The following is a 21559-nucleotide window of genomic DNA, read 5'->3' as shown; positions in this document are numbered from 1 at the left end:
AAATATATTACCATTGGGCCCGGCGCGGTGGCTCACGGCTGTAATCCCAGCACTCTGGGAAGCCGAGGCGGGCAGATCACATGAGGCCAGGAGCTCGAGACCAGCCTGGCCAACATGGTGAAACCGCATCTCTACTAAAAATATAGAAATCAGCCAGGTGTGGTGGCGTGCACCTGTAATCCCAGCTACTTGGGTGGCTAAGGCACAAGAATCACTTCAACTTAGGAGGCAGAGGTCACAGTGAGCTGAGATCATGCCACTGCACTCCAGCCGGGATGACAGAGCAAGACTCTGTCTCAAATAAATAAATACGTAAGTACATACATACATACATAGCCATTGAGAGAGTCTGAGGAAGCAGAAAACAAAACAGATTCCTGCGTAAGATTTTGTTTTTTCACCTGTACTGGCAGGTCCTCAGAATGCCTATACCACAGCCCTCTTTCTAAAAAGTTCCTTCTATACCAATTGCTGGTAGGCTCTGTGTAGCCTTGCCATCCTGGCATGAATAGCTGGGACCTGGAGCCAGCCTTCCAACAGACAACCAATTCACAGTCTGGCCAGTGGCATAGGGAATTAGCCAAGCACAAATGTCACGTCCAATAGGCTGCCTCAGCCTCGTTCTGTGATACCTTGAACTTGACTTAGGGAGAAGGCAGAAAACAGATGGAAACAAAGAAGAACCAAGAGAAAAAGAAAAGCAGAATAATGGGCCGGGCATGGTGGCTCACGCCTGTAATCCTAGCACACTGGGAGGCAAAGGTAGGAAGACTGCTTGAGGTCAGGAGTTCAGGAGACTCCTGTCTCTATAAAAGATAAAAAAAAAATTAGAGCGGGAGTGGTGGCTCACCCCTGTAATCCCAGCACTTTGGGAGGCCGAGGCAGGTGGATCATCTGAACTCAGGAGTTTGAGATCAGCCTAGCCAACATGGTGAAACCCCATCTCTACTAAAAATACAAAAATCAGCCAGGTGTGGTGGCACGCACCTGTAATCCCAGCTACTCAGGAGGCTGAGGCAGGAGAACTGCTTGAACCTGGAAAGCGGAAGTTGCAGTGAGCTGAGACAGCGCCACTGCATTCCAGCCTGGGTGACAGTGCAAGACTCTGTCTCCAAAAAAAAAAAAAAAAAATAGCCAGCTGTAGTGGTGTCTGCTTGTAGTGGGAGGCTGAGATGGGAGGATCTCTTGAGTCCAGGAGGTTGAAGATGCAGTGAACTATGACTGCATCACTGTACCCCAGCTTAAGTAACAAAGAGAGACCCTGTCTCAAAAAAAAAAAAAAAAAAGAAAGAAAAGAGAAAGGAAAGCAGAAATAGGGAAAATCAGCTGAGCCAGAATCATGGGCTCTACGCATGCCTACTGAAGGGAACAGAGTCTGATCTGACCACGCAATCAAATCCCCTCAATTTCCTTATTTCCTTCCAATTTTCACAATAAACCCCCCAATTTAACGTAGAAGAAAGTTTTTTTTTCTTCGCTTCATTCACTGACAGAAATTGAGCCAACAAGAAAAATAATATCTACTATTGATGAAGGTGCAGAAACACATATTCTTCTCATTCACTACTGGTAAGCATGTAAACTGGCATTATTTGCTAACACAATACAACAGATGTCCTTCATGGTGCCTGTCCAAACTGCTACAGTTCTCAGTGGCCTGTGGCCTCCTTGGCTATAGCAGCGAAGCAAAAGCCAATCCCCTGGTAGGCTGATGACCAAAAGTCTTGTGAGAAAGGAGACACTGGGGCAATGAGATTCACCTCTCAGAAATGTGTAATCAGGACACAGACTGAACTGGAAAGGAGTTAAGAGCTAAGCTAGGGACTGAAGTTGCCATTTGAGGCCATGTACAAAGTGAGCGGGCAGAGGAGGCTTGTCTATAGTGAAGTGGAGGAAGCAGAAGAGTGGAACAGGGCAGAAATCTGAAGCTCCTAAGAGAAAATAATAAACAACTTCCTTAATTCTGGGCTACCACCATTTTCTTGAGAGACAGCCACATTTCATTGGCCTAGGGAGCGCTGTATCATTACAATAAATCCTTCTTCACTCGAGCTAGTGTCTGTTCCTTGGAACCAAAAGGGCCAAATCTAGAATAGAAATTGGCAATAAAAGCAAAGTTGAAATGTGGAGGGTTGGTGAGCACATGGCTATACATGGACTAGTAGGATGATGTTAGGTAAAGGTAATCCTTGGAAAGTTGTACTATGTGTACAAATTACAAGCAAACTGTTACATTGCTTACCAACCCAGTCTTTTCAAGAGTCCACATAAAAGACAAGATGAACAGATTTGTGTCTCTACCAGCAAGATCACCGGACCGGCAATAGACTCCTGACAAGTGCTGTCAAAATAGGTTAAAACAACAGGTGAGCTGGATACAATGGATCACACCTGTAACCCCAGCACTTTGGAAGGCTGAGGCAGGAGGATCACTGGAAGCCAGAATTCAAGACCAGCCTAGGCAATGTAGGGAGACCCTGTCTCTACCAAACATTTAAAATTTAGCCAGGCATGGTGGCATGTGCTTGTAGTCCCAACTACTTGGGAGACTGAGGCAAGAGGATCACTCGAGCCCGGGAGGTCCAGGCTGCAGTGAGCCATGATCGAACCACTGCACTCCAGCCTGGGCAACAGAGCAAGACCCTGAGGGAGAAAACAAAACAAAACAAGTAAAAGAGTCACCTAGAGGTACAGTCTTAACCGGTTAGTAATCCAGTCATAACATACAAGAATGGTCAGCAGTGGCCATATTGGGCATTATACAAAAATGAGTAAGTAAAGTAGGCTGTAGAGATGGAAGACTGGATATTCAAAAAGAAACAGAAAATAAGGAAACCAGGCAGCCTTCAAGTGACAAACAGAACACTGCCTCTGGCTTAGAAATTCTGGTTCCCTGAAACTTGACTACGCTTTCTTCCTTTGTCTTTGGATGTCTGGAAACTGCAACCTATTTTTTACTTGAGTGAGTTTTTGTTCTTTACAGTCCAAGGTAAAGACTGGAACCAGACCGGGTGCAGTGGTTCATGCCTGTAATCTCAACACTTTGGGAGGCCGAGGCAGGTGGATCACCTGAGGCCAGGAGTTCCAAGACCAGCCTGGCCAGCATGGCGAAACCCTGTCTCTACTAAAAATACAAAACTTAGCAGGGTGTGATGGCATGGGCCTGTAATCCCAGCTACTCCAGAGGCTGAGGCAGAAGAATCACTTGAACCCAGGAGGTGGAGGACGCAATGAACTGAGACTGTGCCACTGCACTCCAGCCTGGGTAACAGAGCAAGACTCTGTCTCAAAAAAAAAAAAAAAAGACTGGAACCAACAGTAAATAGTAAAAGTATAAAAATAAAAGTGTGTGATGGGGTGGAGGAAATAACATACTTTCAATCCAACAATTCTATATAATGATAAGTTTGCACAAAAATGTAAGTACTAGCACATACAAAGTTTATTTATAAATAGAGAAAAGTTACTATCAGCCTCAATATTCAAAGGTCTATTAACTAAACCACAATGCATTCATACAGGCAATATTGTGCAGCTATTAGAAGCTACAGAGAAGTACAGGTATCCCTTTCTACCTGAACTCATGCTCCCTGACTTAGAAACCAAATAGATTCAGATTCAGATAGCAAGGGATACCTGTATTCAATGACATGGAAACATGTTCATGATATATTAAGTGAAAAAAAGGGTTACAAAACAACATATACTTTATTTTTATTAAAAGTAGCATATTTACATATATTTTTGTATACACATAAAAATTAGACTTTCTGTACCGTCTGCAATGTTCTTGTCTTTTTGTGATTCTTCTAAATGATAAAAACTCTCCTAAAAAATTAAATACAGGATTTTCTTTCAAAGGCTGCAAGGTAGGATTTGGACACTAAGTCCCGTCTCTACTGGAGGACTAAGCAGTACTGTGGTTAAAAAGGCAAGCAGACAGGAAGGACAAAAGAAAGGGTGAATAAGATGACCTGAGATAAAGGGTGCCTGGGGGCTTCACACCACCAGAGGCCCTGTTGCCCAGTAACAGGTACTCTCTCAAAACTACCTTTCACTCCAGCCAGGCCAGTCTCTCCACCGTCTTCCCCTTCATTCAACATAGTCATTCATGTTTCCATTATGCTGTTCATTCTAATTCTCTGATGTTGACTGTCCTCCAACATACATGGAGACAATACTGATTTCTCCTCTCCTCAAAAATAGCAATAGTTTCAAATTCAGAGATCTACTTAAGAGAGTCACCCAAATCAGCTACTTGAGAGGGTGAGGTGGGAGATCTCCTGAGCTCAGGAGTTCCAGGCTCCAGTGAGCTATCATCATGTCAGAGCACTCCAGCCAGGGTGACAGTAAGACTTCATCTTTACAATTTTTTTTTTAAGAGTTACTAAAAATCTACATTTTGAGACTACCTAGATTTTGACATGTTTCTAGTCAGCACACTGGAGTGCCAGACAGCAGCCAGCTCCAGAATATTAAAGAGATTCCCCACAACTGGCTGAGTGCAGTGGTTCACGCCTGTAATCCCAGCACTTTGGGAGGCCAAGGCAGGAGGACTGCTTGAGGTCAGGAGTTTGAAACCAACCTTGTCAAGATGGCGAAACTCCATCTCTACTAAAAATAAAAAATTAGCCGGATGTGGTGGCACACACCTGTAGTCCCAGCTACTTGGGTGGCTGAGGCACGAGAATCACCTGAACCCTGGAGATGGAGGTGGCAATGAACCAAGATCGTACCACTGCACTCCAGCGTAGGTAACAGAGCGAGCCTCTGTCTCAAAAAAACAAAACAAAACAAAACAAAACAAAAAAAATAAATAAAATAACAAGAGAGATTCCCCACAAGCGAAATCATACAAGATCAAAATGTAATCAGTGTCTAAGATGTGCCCACTTCCACAGAGATACTGTGAGTATAAATTTGGAAAGCAAAAGGATAAAATGGCAGTAAAAACGCAGAAATCAAATAATCTGTGTTGAACTCTATCTAAAGTCAGAATAAGAGAAGGCATCAGGTTGGTAACGCAGATAGACTAGGCTGGTTCACTCACCACCCACTCCCAACCACTTCTCCCTTTCCTTTCTCTATTGTAAAAGATGTAAAGGTAAAATACAGTACCCCATCTTATCTATGGTTTGGCTTTCTGTGGTTTCAGTTACCTGCAGAACAGCACAATAAGATATTTTGAAAGAGAAAGACCATATTCACATAACTTTTATTACAGTACATTGTTATAACTGTTCTATTTCATTATTAGCTATTGTTAATCTCTACTGTGCCTCATTTATAAATTAAGTTTTATCAGAGCTATGTATGTATAGGAAAAAAATATATACCAAACAGTACATACACGGTTTGGTACTACCCACAGTCTCAGGTGTCTACTGAGGGTCTTGGAACATATCCCCCATGAGTAAGAGAAGACCTTGATTATTCCATCTTTCAGCCTTCTTGAAGCTAAGAGTAGCCACTGATACTTTGGCCAAAGAGGCAAAAGCCCCTGGAGAGGGCTTTTCTTTTTGTTTTGCTCCTCCAGCTGCTTGGAACATGGACATAATGCCTGGAGGTGCAACCAAAAGAATAAAAACAGAACGGGAAGAAAGGACGAGCCTAGATCCTTGCTGAGATTGGTGCTGCACAGCCCCAGTCTGCCAATCTCCACACTTCGTTACATTAGAAAAATAAACTCCTATTTCTTAAAGTCATTAGACAGCAAGTTTTCAGGTCCTTGCAGCTGTAGGCATCCCTGACATAGCATGGAGCTTAGAACAGTGTTTCTCAACTATCTTTACTCTGCAACATTTATGAGGGATAGAATCCATTCCCTTCATTAATCGTTACTCATTACAACAGTCATTCTCAACCTAGCAGGCATCAAAATGTGGAATGGAGGTGGAGAAGACTGGCTCTGAACCTTGGTGACTACCAAAGCAATGTCTTCTTGTAAGCATATGTCTAGGAGGCAATTCAATCTGATCCTTTCAAAAATGCAATAAGGATTTTTTGTTCTAAGGTTAAACAACCAAATACTTCCTACCTAAGTTGTTCCTTTCTTTCAAAGGCAATTCTTCAAATTTTACTCCTTATTAGTAAATTACTTAAGTAATTATTACTTAATAACCTCTCATAATAAGCACTCTATTAAAAAAGCAGGAGGGGCTGGGCGCAGTGGCTCACTCCTGTAATCCCAGCACTTTGAGAGGCTGAGGTGGGTGGATCACTTGAGGTCAGGAGTTCGAGACCACTCTGACCAACATGGTAAAACCACTGTCTCTACAACTAGCTGGGTGTGGTGATGCACGTCTATAGTACCAGCTACTTGGGAGGTTGAGGCACGAGAATCGCTTGAACACAGGAGGCAGAGGCTGCAGTGAGCTGAGATCACACCATTGCACTCCAGCCTGGGTGACAGAGCAAGATCCTGTCTCAAAAAAATAAGTAAAATAAAATAAAGTAAAAACCGGGGTACTGACCCCACATAAAAACCAACTTTCTGTTTTGAAAGTATTTATAGTCACAGCTATTCTATTATTACATTTATCATGGTTATAAAAACTGGTAATTCTGGAATTATGTTAAGTACACATGTACTCTATACAGTTATGTACAAATTCCCATGACAACTTATTTCCCAGGGAAAATTTAACTTTCAGATTATCAATCATTCCCTTTCAATGCATTTTACAGTTGTTTTTGATAGTTTCCTACTGATTCCTTAAATTTGAGAAATTTAGGTCATCTTCAAGTAAGCACATTTCTACAGATTATACACAAAGTATTTATACTCAATTTTCAAAACATCTTATGTGCTCCTTTAATTTATTAAACTATGAAATCTGGGTTAAAAGACTTCCAAGCCAGTATCACTAGATCATTTTGGAGAAGTAAATGGGAAATAAAACGACTATTCTTGTAAACGATCAATCTAGCTGTTTCTTTTCAAAATTAATGCAAACTCATCATCAGTGAAGGGATAAAATTAATGTGAAAGACATACATCATTAAGAAAATGACCAACTTCTTTTAACAAACATATCCACACAAATCACTGCAGCTAAACATGCAAGGTAAAGGATATTGCTCTCATTTTGGCAAACTGTTTATTTTTAAACGACAGCCTTATTCTAAAATGGGGATTCTTTAAGATACTCCAAAATAGCTGTATTTCACAATACACAAAAAATATTGCACATAGCAGTCAAGAATATTTAAATTCCTCAAAATCTACAGAAAAATCACAAGAACAATCGTCTTAATTAAATAATGCAAGAAAAAACAAGATTAAAGCTCCTTCCAAAACTGACTGCAACAGATGTGGCATTCAATTTATCTTTTCATGTCATTGTCATGGAAAAGTTCACAAAGAATAATCAGTCTTCTAAATAGGTCTCTCTATTGGCCTAATTGAGAAAGTTATTCAACTGTCACTAAAGTCAAAACTTCCATTCAATGCCCTATAGGTCACCCACATTCACTCTTCCGAGACCACAGAGAAAGGTTTGACCCTGATAAGGTGAATGAGAATGTCTGCCAAAACTGCAGGTGTGCAGGTTGGGGCAAACCATGCCCAATACTTCAGAACAACTCAAATCAATGGGTCCTGTTGGTGATTCTTATGCAACAGATGGCAAAAAGAATAGATGTGGGCACTGTTCATTTGACAAAGTAAAATAGGCCAGGCATAGTGGCTTAGGCCTGTAATCTCAATACTTTGGGAGGCTGACGCAGATGGATCACTTAAGGTCAGGAGTCTGAGACTAGTCTGGGCAACACAGCAAGACCCCAACTCTACAAAAAATATAAAAATATGTTTTTATATAAATGTGTTGGCATGCACCTGTAGGCCTTGTTACTTGGGAGGCTGAGGCAGGACTGCTTTAGCCCAGGAGTTCAAGGCTGTATGAGCTATGATCATGACACTGTGCTCCAGCCTGGGCAACAGAGCAAGACTGTCTCAAAAAAAAAGAAAAGAAAAGAGAAAGTAAAATATACATTTAATTGGTGTAGAATTATCATCAGTCAGTCAGGTTTTTCTAAAAATCACATTAGGCCAGGCGCAGTAGCTTACATGTGTAATCCCAAAACTTAAGGAGGCAGAGGCAGGAGGATTATTTGAGCCCAGGGGTTCAAGACTAGCCTGGGTAACATAGCAAGACCCCTGTCTTCACAAAAACAAGAAAAAAAAAGTTTGAAAATTGCATTATTGGTTTCTTTGAGGGAAAAAACTAGTGCTTAATTAACTTAGATTTTTAAATGAGAAGTTAAGGTGTGGGCCTACATCTTCCCTGAACAAAAGTTGTCCCAAGAGTTTTTAAAATGGTATAGGTATGTGTAGGTGTACCTGTTACAATACGGTGGAAATACATTTAACATTTCTTCAGCTCAGCTTGACAAATGCATTTTCATTATTAGAGACTAAACCAACCCAAGAAAATGTAAAGCAACATTACCATACTTGGTGCCTCCAAGTTTAGATACATCGAAGAACTTCTTATGTGAACTGTCATTTAATGTTTCAATAAGGTACTCAAAGGCGTATCCTGAAAAAAAAATTATATTTTCATTAAACGCAGCAACAAAATGTTTTATTCAACTGAAAATACCTGGAAACTAGCTTTATCCAATAGAATTTTCTGCAGTGGTAGAAATATTCTATGTTTGAGCTGTCCAGAAAAGTAGCCATTAACAACGTGCGGCTATTGAGCACCTGAAATATGGCTATCGTGCCTGAGGAACTGAATTTAATTTATTTAATTTTGATTAATTTAAAGTCACACAGGGCTAGTATCCACCACACTGGACAGCATAGCTCTAAACCATAATTTGTCAAGTAAAAACTAGTAAGATAATTCACTCCTGAAATGTGTTAAGAATACCTGGAAAGGGACAATAAGAATGATTTAAATAATCCACGGGGACGTTTTGGAAAGACATGTCTTGAAAACTGCAGACAAGAATTTGTGAATTCCACAATTAACATTAGAGGGACTGATCAAAAATAAAAACCAAAAGACGGATTTTTACAGCGCATTCAATAAACCAAAACAAAAAAACTTCTCAGTTAAGTCCTTACCAGGGCTTAGTACTGAAAATAAAAGTAACAGAATCTCTAGGAAATTAGCATATTCTCCCCGAAAGAGACAAGTCTTCTGGTTTTGCACGAAGTGAAGCTGAACTACAAAGTCAAAGATCCAGAGGCCTCATTTAAATGTGCCTCAGCTCCCAACATTCTAGGGGGCAGTGGCGGGGAGGCAGCCTTGAGGTTGAAAAGAACCTTCAGATCTTTTGTGCAGACTCATAGCGGTGGGTGGGCAGGACCCTCAACATTGTTAAGGTTTTCATCCAAAAGGAGAAAACATAAGCACAGCCCATTTTCAGAATGAATAGTATTTTTTTCTCTTTTTTTTTTTTTTTTGTAAAGGGAGGTGGACGGGGGAGGAGACAGCGGTGCAATAAATGGTCGGAGAACTGACTGACCAATGTTCAACCTTGACTGCCCCTCATTCGGCTTCCAGAGGCACAGAGAGACTGAGGGGCCTTAGGCTGGACCGTGGAATCAACATCTAGCTGCGTGAGACCCGAACACGGAGACGCAGGCCCCCGCCTTCATCGCTCGCCAATGGGGGGCGGGCAGGAGAAGACGGTGGGCCTCTCCCTGCCCCTGGTGTTGCTGACGGGGGCCAGGAAGCCGCTGGCAGCAGGCAGCGGCCACCGGAGAGAGAGGGGTGCGGGTCAAGGCCGGCGGTGGGGCGGCCCGCCCTGCGGGGGTCGCGCAGGAGGGTGGGGATCGGGAGCCCCAGCTTCCGCGGCCTAGGCTCAAAGGGCGGCCCAGCAGGCAGGCCCCGAGGGGAGCACAACCCGAGCCCCGAGGGCCTGGGCGCCTGCCGAGCGACTCCAGGCGAGAAAAGCAAGGAATTCGGCGCCTAGGCAGCGCGCGTTTCCAACTGCCAGACCCAGCTCGGAGGCCCGAAACTGACCTGCTTTTGGGGCGTCCATCGCCGGAGACCATATTATCCCTCCGGGGAGGGGGCCAGCGGGGGAAGGAGGGGGAGGCCGGGCAGGGAAGAAGGGGAGGAAGACAGGCGGACTGGCAAGCGAGGAAAGAAGGAAGCAGGCTCCCGCAAATATCGCGAGAGCCGCAGAGCCAGCCCCGGGTCTGCGCTCGCGGGATTTGTCACCTAACTCCCGCGAGATCGTCGGACAGGAAAACAAAGAAAGAGAAGGGGCGGAGCTAACCAGAAAGCGATTTCTCGCGCCGTCCCCGCTGTTCTCGCGAGCGGGGGAGGAGCGCTGGGGAGGCTCCAGCGGTGGCGTTGGCGTGGCTAGTTTGGCCTTCGCAGCGATCCGTTACTTAGTTGCGGCCTTAAGTTTTCTATTGGGGTCATGAATTCGAGCGGTGTATCCGTTCCCGCAAGGTGTCTGTCGGAGTCAGGGTCGGAATCGGAACTACTAGGAGAAAGAGCTCAAGGAGAACCGCTTTCCCCTAACTATAAAGCCTTGCATTAACTTGTCAGACGTGGGCGGCCCACACGCGTGTTTTCAAGTGGGGGCGGCCATACTGATCGGGCGCGTGGGAGGTGCTCAACTGTTGAATGAATTTTTTCTTACCCTCCCGTAGCTTCCGCAATTGCCGACTTCTTCCCAGTGGCAGTTAACACTGCTTAAGCCTCTCCATCCCTCCACCTCAGCTCCTCCGGTCCCTGTGTTCTGCACCTACCCAGCATTGTCGCCTGTGGGCGGCAACTTACCAGAAAGAGTCGCTCATACTCGCTCTCCCCCACCCACTTCTTATCCTCTTCCAGTCTGGCTTCCACTCCCAGAAATGCCTTTAGCCAAGGCCAGCTATAACTCCACTTTCTAATCTCACATATCTCAATCTTGACTAGTCCTCTCCCATTGTTGAAAAATACTCTTCCATTACCTTCTGTGACCTCACACTCTACTTTTTTTTTCTTCTCCTAAGGGTGCTTGATCTCAGGCTCCTCTGCAGACCTCTTCCTCCGCCCAGCTTTTAAATGTACTGGGCACTTGATGGGCACAGTAGCTCTTGCCTGTAATTCCAGCACTTTAGGAGGCCAAAGTGGGAGGATGGCTTGAGCTGAAAAGTTCAAGACCAAACAGAGCATTGTGAGACCCCATTTCTACAAAAAAAATTTAAAAATTAGCTGGGTGTGGTGGCATGCACCTGTAGTCTCAGCTACTCAGGAGGCTGAGGTGGGAGGATCACTTGGGCCCAGGAGATTGAGGCTGTGGTGAGCCATGATTGCACCACTGCACTCCAGCCTGAGCAACACAGCAAGACCCTGTCTCAAAAAAAAAAATGTATTGGACATTAAATGTGTCCCAGGGCTCTGGCCTTGTACCTCCTCCCTCTGTCCATTTTCCCTGGCCCATCTCACGCTTCCTTTGACTTCAGTTATTAGTTAATATGTTGATGCTTCCCAGTCTGCCTGTGACCTGAGCCTATCTCCTAAACCCGGAGGTGTATATCCTAGTACCCATGGGATGCCTCCACATCCCAAGGCACCTCAAACTAAAAATCTCCAAAACTGAACTCATCATTTCCCTCCTTAAACCTACTGTTCCTTTTGTATTGCCTGTATTAGCGAATGGCGCCACCATCCACCTGGTTGCCCAATCCAGAAATTAACACATTATACCTGACTCCTTCATCCACTCCGTTTAATCATTGATCCAAGCCCTGTCAACCCAAACTCCAATATATTTCCTTTATTCACCTTGCTATATTTTGTAACATCTCCTTTACAATCCCAGCATGAAATTCATAGGTAATATAATCTACATACACAACAATAAATAATCTACTTAATGACCTAACTGTAATATAAAGAAGAAAAATAGGAAAGTAATTTATTAGAAAATAATATGTATTATAATATGTAGGTGCACAGGCATGTCTATATTAGATGACAAAATTGAGTAGTCAGATGCTTATATCTACTTATAATGAATGACTTTGGTTTTACAGGACATATAATATTCGACTGGGCCAGGCACAGTTGGTGGCTCAAGCTTGTAATCCCAGCACTTTGGGAGGCCAAAGCCGCAGGATCGCTTGATGCTAGGTTTGAGACCAGCCTGGGCAACATGGTGAGACCCTGTCTCTACAAAAACTGAAAGAGTTAGCCAGGCATAGTGGTGCATGCCTGTAGTACCAGCTACTGTGAGACAGAGGCAGGAGGATCACTTGAGCCCAGAAATTCAAGATTGCAGTGAACTATGATTGTGCCACTGCACTCCAACCTGGGAGACAGAATGAAACCCTGTCTCAAAAAAAGATAAGGCTGGGCACGGTGGCTCATGCCTGTAATCCCAGCACTTTGGGAGGCTGAGGAGGGTGGATCACGAGGTCAGGGGATGGAGACCATCCTGGCCAACACGGTGAAACCCCGTCTCTACTAAAAGTACAAAAAATTAGCCGGGCGTGGTGGTGGGCGCCTGTAGTCCCAGCTACTCGGGAGGCTGAGGCAGGGGAATGGCGCGAACCCAGGAGGCGGAGCTTGCAGTGAGCCGAGATTTCGCCACTGAACTCCAGCCTGGGCAGCAATGCAAGACTCCGTCTCAAAAAAAAAAAAAAAAAAGATAATATTCAGCTGAATATGGACAACAATTTTTATTTATGTCTGACGTTGCAAAATAAGGATTCAATATATACATACATATCATGCATAAATACATATTATGAATGCATATATGGTAAATGCACATATGTAAATGCACATATCTATAAAATGTACATATATATCATGAATGGCCTCTAAAGACTAATGAAAATATGTTAGTGACTCAAATATTGGAAGTGTTGTCACTATTGTGATTTTCTGAAATGGTGAATAACTCTTGATAAAGTTCAAAACAAAAAAAAAAACTTTGCTTTTTTTACACAATAGTTGTATTCCTAGAAAATTCCATATATATTAAAACCATACACAAATTACTTTTGTTTTTACTTGTATATGGGGTTAAACTCTAGGCTCAGATAATTATAAACAAATTTGTTGTTATTGTTTTTATGTTTGTGTGTATGTTTAATGTACTTGAATATCTGACAGTATGGGTCTTGTTTGATTTTTTTTTTTTTTTTGAGACGGAGTCTTGCTCTGTAGCCCAGGCTGGAGTACAGTGACATGATCTTGGCTCACTGCAACCTCCGCCCCTTGGGTCCCGGTTCAAGCAATTCTCCTGCCTCAGCCTCCTGAGTAGCTGGGAATACAGGCACATGCCACCATGCCCAGCTAAGTTTTATATTTTTAGTAGAGATGGGGTTTTACCGTGTTGGCCAGGCTGGTCTTGAACTCCTGACCTCGTGATCTGCCCATCTCAGCTTCCCAAAGTGCTGGGATTACAGGCGTGAGCCACCAGGCCTGGCCCTTGTTTGATTCTTTGTTGTGTAATTCTATAGTGTGGAATGCAGGCAATCTAACATTCATTGAATCCCAAAAGTGCCCCATGATGGTGACAAACAAAAACACCCATTTTCTCAGTGTCCTGCTTCCACTGAGAAGCACCAACTTAGAACAATCATGATATGCTCCCGTGTGGCTGGACTCATTACTTTTTTTTTTTTTTTTAACAGTTTTATTTACTTTTTGAAAATTTTATTTATTTTAAGACAGAGGTCTGTTTATTTTGCCTGGACTGGTCTCAAACTCCTGAGCTCAAGGGATTCTCCTACCTCAGCCTCCCAAGTAGCTGGAACTACAGGCATATGCCATCTCAGTCAGCTTTACCAGTTTTATTGAGATTTAATTTAAATATCATAAAATTTACCTATTGTTAAACCTTCTTATTTTGTGACAATTGTAGATTTACATGTAGTTGTACTAAGTAATAAAGATCCCATATACTCTTCACCTAGTCTTCCCCCATGTAGCATAGTACAATATAAAAACGAGGAAATTGACATTCATACAATCATTCCACCTTACTCAGATTTAGGCAGTTCTACATGTACTCCTTTGTAGGGTGTGTGTGTGTGTGTGTGCACGCACATGCGCGCATGCACGTGTGTATTTAGTTCACATGTGTGGCTTTGTGTGACCATCACTACAGTCAAGATATGGAACATTTCCAAGGATCCTTCCTGTTGCCCTTTATAACCGCAGCTGTTTTCCTCCTAGGCTGCCATTTCCTCATCCCCTACGCCCTATTTTGAATGTTATGCAAATGGAAGCTTATGGTATGTTTTCACAATACATTTTTTTTTCAAGTTACATTTCCAGTGAGATTTTAGCACCCCTTTAGATCAGTGTTTTGGGCAATGTCCAGGCTGGATCATCTCTCCTTTTTTTTTTTTTTTTTTGAGAGAGAGTCTCACTGTGTTGCCCAGTTTGGAGTGCAGTGGGGTGATCTCGACTCACTGCAACCTCCATCTCCCGGGCTCAAGTGATTCTCCCACCTCAGCCCCTGAGTAGCTGGGACCACAGGTGCACGCCACCACACCCAGCCAATTTTGGTATTTTTTGTAGACACAGGCTTTTCCTATGTTCCTTAGGCTGGTCTCGACTTCTGTACTCAAGCTGTCTGCCCACCTTGGTCTCCCAAAGTGCTGGGATTACAGGTATAAGCCACTGCACCTGACCCATCTCTACTTTTTAAATTAAACATTTTATTTTGAAAAACAAAATTCAAGAATACAGAAGAATTGCAAGATAATTACAATAAAACTTCATATACACCTTAACTAGATTTGCTTATTTACTGTTAACATTTTGCCACATTTGCTTTGTCTCTCTCTCCTTCTCTGCTATTGCAGAGATAAGATCCTCATTATTCTTATTCTTTTTCTTTTTTTGAGACACAGTCTCACTATGTTGCCCGGTCTGGAGTGCAGTAGGTATTCACAGCAAGATCATAGTGCACTGTAGACTCCAACCAACTCCTGGATTCAATCAATCCTCCTACCTCAGCCTCCCAAGTAGCTGGGGCTACAGATGTGTGCCACTGCACCTGGCTATTTCTTATTATAATTTTTTTGGTACCATTTCAGAGTAAATTTTAGAGATTATGACCCTTCAGTCCTAAGTACTTTATCATGTATCTACTAAAAATGATCAAATTCAGGAAATGTAATTGATACAACACAATCAATTGTATCAATACAATTCATATCCAAATTTTATGAACTTGAATCATAAAATTTTATTAATAATCCATATTCAAACATTGACACAATTTACAATCCATATTTAAATTTTGTCAATTGTCCCAATATTGTTCTTTCTAGAAACTCTTCTCCAACCCAAAATGCTATCCAGGATAAAGCATTGCATTTAGATGTCGTATCTGTTCAGTCTTCTCTAATTTGGAACAGTTCCTTAGCATTTCATTTTCTCTTATGGTATTGACATTTTTAAAGAGTATTGGCCCATTGTATTGTGGAATGTCCTTTAATTTAGGCTGGCCTGACTGTTTCTTCATGATTAAATTTAATTATGCATTTTTGGTAGGTATGCTACATAAGTCATGTTGTGTTCTTTTTGGTGCATCATATCAAGAGGCACCTGCCTTTACTTAGTTCCTCTTTTTTTTTTTTTTTTTGGTAATGGAGCCATCACTTAACTTAAAATCAGAGCAGAGTTTTAAGCCCAGGTCCATGAGACTCTATTTTTTTTCTTCTTTTGAGACAGGGTCTTGCTGTTACTGAGGCTAGAGTGCAGTGACACAATCACAGCTGACTGCAGCCTTGACTACCTGGGCTCAAGCGATCCCCCATCTCAGCCCTGCAAGTAGCTGGGACTAGAGGCATGTGCCACCACACCTGACTAACTTTTAAATTTTTTGTAGAGACAGGGTCTCCCTATGTTGTCGAGACTGGTCTTGAGCTCCTGGGCTCAAGTGATCCTCCCACTTCAGCCTCCCAAAATGCTGGGATTACAGGCATGAGCCACTGTAGCTGGCCTCCATGACTCTCTAGAGCCCATGTTTTTACCCACCCACACCTTTGTGGTTAGACATGGTCTCAGTTATTACAGGGGGTGAGTTGGAGGCTCCCATGGCCTTTCTAAATCTCAGTATGATCTCTCAGTAGTTAAGTCCTCAGTGAGGCTCTGTTCTTTCAATCTATGTTTTAGTTCTACACAGAGAAAGTCTGTTTGGTTATTGATAGTTCCAAAATAAATGTCTTATCTTCAAGAATCAAAAGCATGATAAACACGATCTCCTGCCATTCTGTGGCTGACCTTTGTAGCCACTGCTGAGCCTGATCGTGGGTAAGAGGAGAGCAGTTGGCTGCCAGCCCTTGGCATATGAAATTAAGGGGAACCATTGCTCATCCAAAGCAGGTAAGTGTATGTTCTGCCTATCAAGTCAAGAGGAATGCAGATAGGAGTTTTTTCTCTTCACCAATGAGAGTAGACCACACATTAAAAGGTTTTGTTGTTGTTGTTGTTTTGTTTGTTTGTTTGTTTTTGAGATGGAGTCTTGCTCTGTTGCCCACGCTGGAGTACAGTGGTGTGATCTCAGCTCACTTCCACCATCCACCTCCCGGGTTCAAGCAATTCTCCTGCCTCAGCCTCCCAAGTAGCTGGAATTACAGGTGTGTGCCACCATGCCTGGCTGATTGTTTTATTGTTGTAGAGACAGGGTTTCACCATATTTGCTGGGTTGGTCTTGAACTCCTGACCACAAGTGATCCTACCGCCTCAGACTCCCAACATGCTGGGATTACAGGTGTGAGCCACCGCACCGAGCCCACACATTAGTTTTTAGAAGCTCGCCGAAATCCGTCTGTTGCCAGCAGGTGATTAAGAATGTTGATGCAGGCTTATAGAGCAGAACACTGTCCTTGGAACTGTGTCAAGATATGGAAATGGAAAAGACCCTTATTCCTTGGACCCTAATTCCGTTTTCTAAGGGAAAAGGCAGAATTGCCATCAGTAAAATGACATGGAAACATAAATTTCAAATGTACTCTTGTTATGGTTTGAATTGTGTCCCCCACAAAATTCATATGTTGAAGTCTTAATTCCTAATACCTGTGTATGTGACCTAATTTGGAAATAGAGTCATTGCCGATGTAATTAGTTAAGATGAAATCATACTGGAGTAAGGTTGGTCCTAATCCAATGACTGGTGTTCTCATAAGAAGAGAAAACAGGCACATAGACACACAGGGGAAAGGCCATGTGAAGAAAGTCAGCACACAGAGAGAAACGCTGTAGGATCATGAAGGTGGAGATAGGGCTGACAGGTCTACAAGCCAGGAAGAGAGGCCTGAAGCAAATTTTTCCCACAGCTCCCAGAAGGATTCAACCCTGCCAACACCTTCATTTCTGACTTCCAGCCTCCAGAACTGTGAGGCAATACATTTCTGTTGTTTAAGTCTCCCAGTTTGAGGTAGTCTGTGACGGCAGCCCTAGGAAGTGAATGCAAATACCTTTTTGGAAGACCCAAGGTACAATGAAGACAGTGCAGCAGAGCAGTCAGGAGTCCTGGGTTTCAATCCCAGCCTTGCCCCAGTTCTGCTGTGCGGCTACGCCGAAATGAATGAATCTATCAGGCTTCAGCTGCAGAATTCACTGGTTGAAGTAAACTTTCTAGGTTCAAGAATGATTTTTATAGACTGTGATTTTATGTTTCCACTTTCAGACATAAGTCCTTTCCTTTGCCTCTCTCATTAAAGAACACTATGATGTCCTATCAAATTAGAGCTCCTGATGTCTCTTGGTTTATCTCTTTTACTGCTGGCTTGGTTTGGGTTCCGATCACTCTTATCTGGACCATTGCTTTGGGAGGGAGGTTGAGGGCATTTGATCATTTTTAAAAAGGTGATTTTATATGGTTCAGCCTAAGAGTCATTTCCTAAGTGGTGTCCCTGTTTCAGGCTTGCCTCCCCAACCCTCTCATCATTGCTCTAATCACGCTTTACAATCTCACCAGGATATTCTTTCTTTTTTTGTTTTTGTTTTTGTTTTTTTGAGATGGAGTCTTGCTCTGTTGCCCAGACTGGAGAGCAGTGGTGCGATCTCACCTCACTGCAAACTCTGCTTTCTGGGTTCAAGCGATTCTCCTGCCTCAGCCTCCCAAGTAGCTGGGACTACAGACACGTGCCACAACACCTGGCTAATGTTTTCGTATTTTTAGTAGAGATGGAGTTTTGCCATGTTGGCTAGGCTGGTCTCCAACTCCTGGCCTCAAGGGATCCACCCACCTCGGCCTCCCAAAGTGCTGGGATTACAGGCATGAGCCACTGCACCCAGTCCCATCAGGATATTCTTTCTGAAAGGCAAATTTGATCATGTTTGCTGAAAATCTTCAAAATCTCCCTGACCACCTTCAAGATGAAATCATAACTTTCCAGACCAGCCTTTGAGGCCTTCTGGGGCCTGATCCTCGCCTACTCTCCAGTCTTACCTCTTGTCCCAAGCCCCATGCTTAACTAACATGGAACACAAACAGAACTAATACCACCTGGATTTCCCTGAAAATAAGCCTCATGCTCCTTCAAGCCTTTGCACATTCATCAGCCAACTTCTAGTTGTCAATCAGAAGCAGAAGCTCCTCTTTTTGAAGCTTTTTCTGCTCCTATGCACTCCCCTCCACCGCTACCCTGGGTTTCCTCTTTATTGCCCTTAAAGCCACCCATGCCTCCCTCTCACAGCACTTAGCTCGCCATGCTGTAATTCTTTGTTTGTCTGTGCATTCACTAAACTGAACTCCCTGAACACAAGCACCAAGTGTTTACTCTCTCTCCCTAACTCCTAGCACAGGCCCTGGCATATGGCCATTGCTCCAGAAAGTCTTGTTGAATAAATGAATTGATAAGTGAATGAATAAATGAATGAAAGAAACCTGATTCTGTATGTAAGAAGTTCCAAATCTATACAACAGACAAATGAGACATAAGTGATTTGAATTATGAAATGATTAATCTTTCAAAAATAATTTTCTATGGGAATTCTGTAAATAGCAAGCTATCCTACTGATTTTGAAAATATGACTTATATTTTAAAATTCCATCGATGGAAACCTGACTCTTGTAAAGTGGTGGCCTAGACACTTTGGTTTGGTTAAACCACCATTTGAGTAATGTACTAATATCAGAATAGTGAGGAGGATGAGACCTGCCCTTGAGAAGCTTACAAATAGATAACATTAGTATAAGTGATAATAAAAGTAATAGTTAACACCTATTAAACCTTGTTAAGGCAGAGGGTAGTGGTTCATACCTTTGGGAGATCGAGGCCGGTGGATCTCCTGAGCCCAGGAGTTGGAGATCAGCCCAGACAACATGATGAAACCCTGTCTCTACCAAATATACAAAAAAATTAGCTGGGTATGGTGGTGCATGCCTGTGGTCCCAGCTACTCAGGAGGCTGAGTTGGGAGGATTGCTTGAGCCCAGGAAGTGGAGGTTGTAGTGAGCCAAGATTGCACCATTGCACTCCAACCTGGGTGACAGCGTGGACTCCATCTCAAAAAAGGAAAAAAAAAAAAAAACTTGTTAAATACTTTACATACATTATCTGGAGCACAGTGGCTCACCTGTAATCCAGCACTTTGGGAGGCCGAGGCAGGGAGATCACCTGAGGTCAGGAGTTCAAGACCAGCCTGGTCAACACGGTGAAACCTTCTCTACGAAAAAATACAAAAATTAACTAGGTATGGTGGCACACACCTGTAGTCCCAGCTACTGGGGAGGCTGAGGTGGGAGAATATCTTGAATGTGGAGGCGGAGATTGCAGTGAGCTGAGATCGCCGTACCACTGTACTCCAGCCTGGGTGACAGAGTGAGACCCTGTCTCAAAAAAAAAAAAAAAAAAGAAAAAATCCTCAAAACACCCCTAGAAGGCATGGTATCGAGTTGTTTTCAGCTATAAGTAAAAGAAACATTCAACTCAAACTGGCTTAAATATAATACAAGCCACACTTTGTACCAAATGAAGTTCTTGTATTTTCTCAGAAACATTAGCCAGCTGCATGGGCAACAGAGCAGCTCCCTTACAGAATTAGAGAAAGGTGGAACTTGAGCAGCTTTGTGAATGGCTCACCTGCCAGGAAAGAGCAGTCCCATTGAACAACACACATGTATCTGATGGCTGATCTTAGCCAGGCCCTATGGTAAGGGCTGGGGGCACAGGATATAAGGCTAGCTCCAAGATATAAGGGTTGTCTCTTAGTTTGAAGAATTGGGACAGTGAGAGACAGACAGTAACAATGTGTCTGAGGAGTCAGAAAAGGTGTTACTGAGAGGCAGTAGTAATTGAACTCAGATACTTGGTGGTCAGGATCTTTGTGGACATTTGATAGTCATTTCCTGTGTCTCCTGTTCAAATGACTCTGAACTTCCCCTGGGCAATTCAGCTCTTCCCCAATTCCCATCCATAGGTCCACCAATGATCCAGTATTCGGATCAGAAATTGGGGATATAACCTAATTAGAAGCAATAACTCACAACAAGACTTGTTGGGGCTTCTGAGAAAGGGAGGCTTTCTTTTTTCCTCAACAAGTTGTGAGAGCGAGGTTCTGACATCTGGAACTGCTGCAGCCATTTTATCACCACAGGGGTGAGTTTGGAGGTGTGGCCTCCACTGTGTGGTACCTGAGAATAAAGCCATTGTCTGTGGAAGGCACAGACAAGAGAGAGAGAAATTCTGGATCTCGGGTGTCATTCTTTCAGATTCTGAATCAAGCCTTACCTGTTCTCTACAAGAACTTCCTTTGGAATTCTCTTCAGTTATGTGAGCCAATGAACTTCCTTTATGGTGTTAAAATGTATAGGAGGTCATTGGTTTCAACTGAGCTCTTGCACTAGGCCCAACAGACCAAACCATAATGCAGTCACTCACACTGAAGTTCCATGCCACCAAGCCTAAATTAAATTGTTTACCTGACCTTAGAAGAAATCAAGAAAGAGAAGTAGTCAAATCCCCAAACACGCCAGCTTTAGCTGGTGTGATAAGGAAGTCCCTTCTGCTTCTACCTTATAAGGAAGGTAACTTTGAAACAACCAATCTGCTTTTCGTTCTCTGTTTCTACTTTCTTCAGCCCTTTTCTGCCCATAAAGCCAACCTCCTCTGCTCAGCTCATTGGAACACTCGTTTTATTTTATAGTGTCAAAAGACAAAACAAATTAGGCTGAGCCGGGGCTTGAGCCAAGAGTTTGAGAGCAGCCTGGGCAACATCATGAGACCCCGTGTTTATTTGTTTTAAAAAGTATAAAGAAATTTAAAAAAAATTTTTTAAGTAAAAAAAAAAATAAATAAAAAACAAATTTAGTTTTGTTTAAATATCTCTCCATATCAAAATATCAATGACATTCTTCACAGAAATAGAAAAAAAAATCCTAAAATTCATATGAAATCACAAAAGATCCCAAATAGCCAAAGTTATCCTGAGCAAAGCTGGAGGCATCATGCCACCAGACTTCAAAATATTATTACAGGGTGGGCACGGTGGCTCACGCCTGTAATCCCAGCACATTGGAAGGCCGAGGTGGGTGGACCACCTGAGGTCAGGAGTTTGAGACCAACCTGGCCAACATGGTGAAACTCTGTTTCTACTAAAAATACAAAAACTAGCCAGGTGTGGTGGTGCGT

At 42.9% G+C, this 21559-nt stretch overlaps 1 protein-coding gene across 3 annotated transcripts in view; it reads right to left on the bottom strand.

Moving 5' to 3' along the window:
* The window catches only part of IREB2 (iron responsive element binding protein 2), a 62944-nt gene extending 52759 nt beyond the window's left edge, over positions 1-10185 (bottom strand). The window contains exons 1-2 of one of the 3 annotated variants that reach the window (XM_054450873.2): positions 9978-10185; positions 8451-8540 (exon numbers count right to left, since the gene is read on the bottom strand). In XM_054450873.2, coding sequence (XP_054306848.1) covers positions 8451-8540; positions 9978-9996 — 109 coding nt within the window. In that variant the 5' untranslated portion in view covers positions 9997-10185. Of the gene's footprint in view, positions 1-8450; positions 8541-9477; positions 9498-9977 lie in introns of those variants that run through there. The other 2 variants (XM_054450874.2, XM_063652810.1) reach the window with 2 other exon arrangements.
* Between the last annotated feature and the right edge of the window lie 11374 nt (positions 10186-21559).

This window comes from Pongo pygmaeus, chromosome 16 (assembly GCF_028885625.2).
Source record: "Pongo pygmaeus isolate AG05252 chromosome 16, NHGRI_mPonPyg2-v2.0_pri, whole genome shotgun sequence".
NCBI classification, from domain to species: Eukaryota; Metazoa; Chordata; class Mammalia; order Primates; family Hominidae; genus Pongo; species Pongo pygmaeus.
Note: the sequence above shows the minus strand (reverse complement) of the source record. Positions and strands in the feature narration are given on the sequence as shown.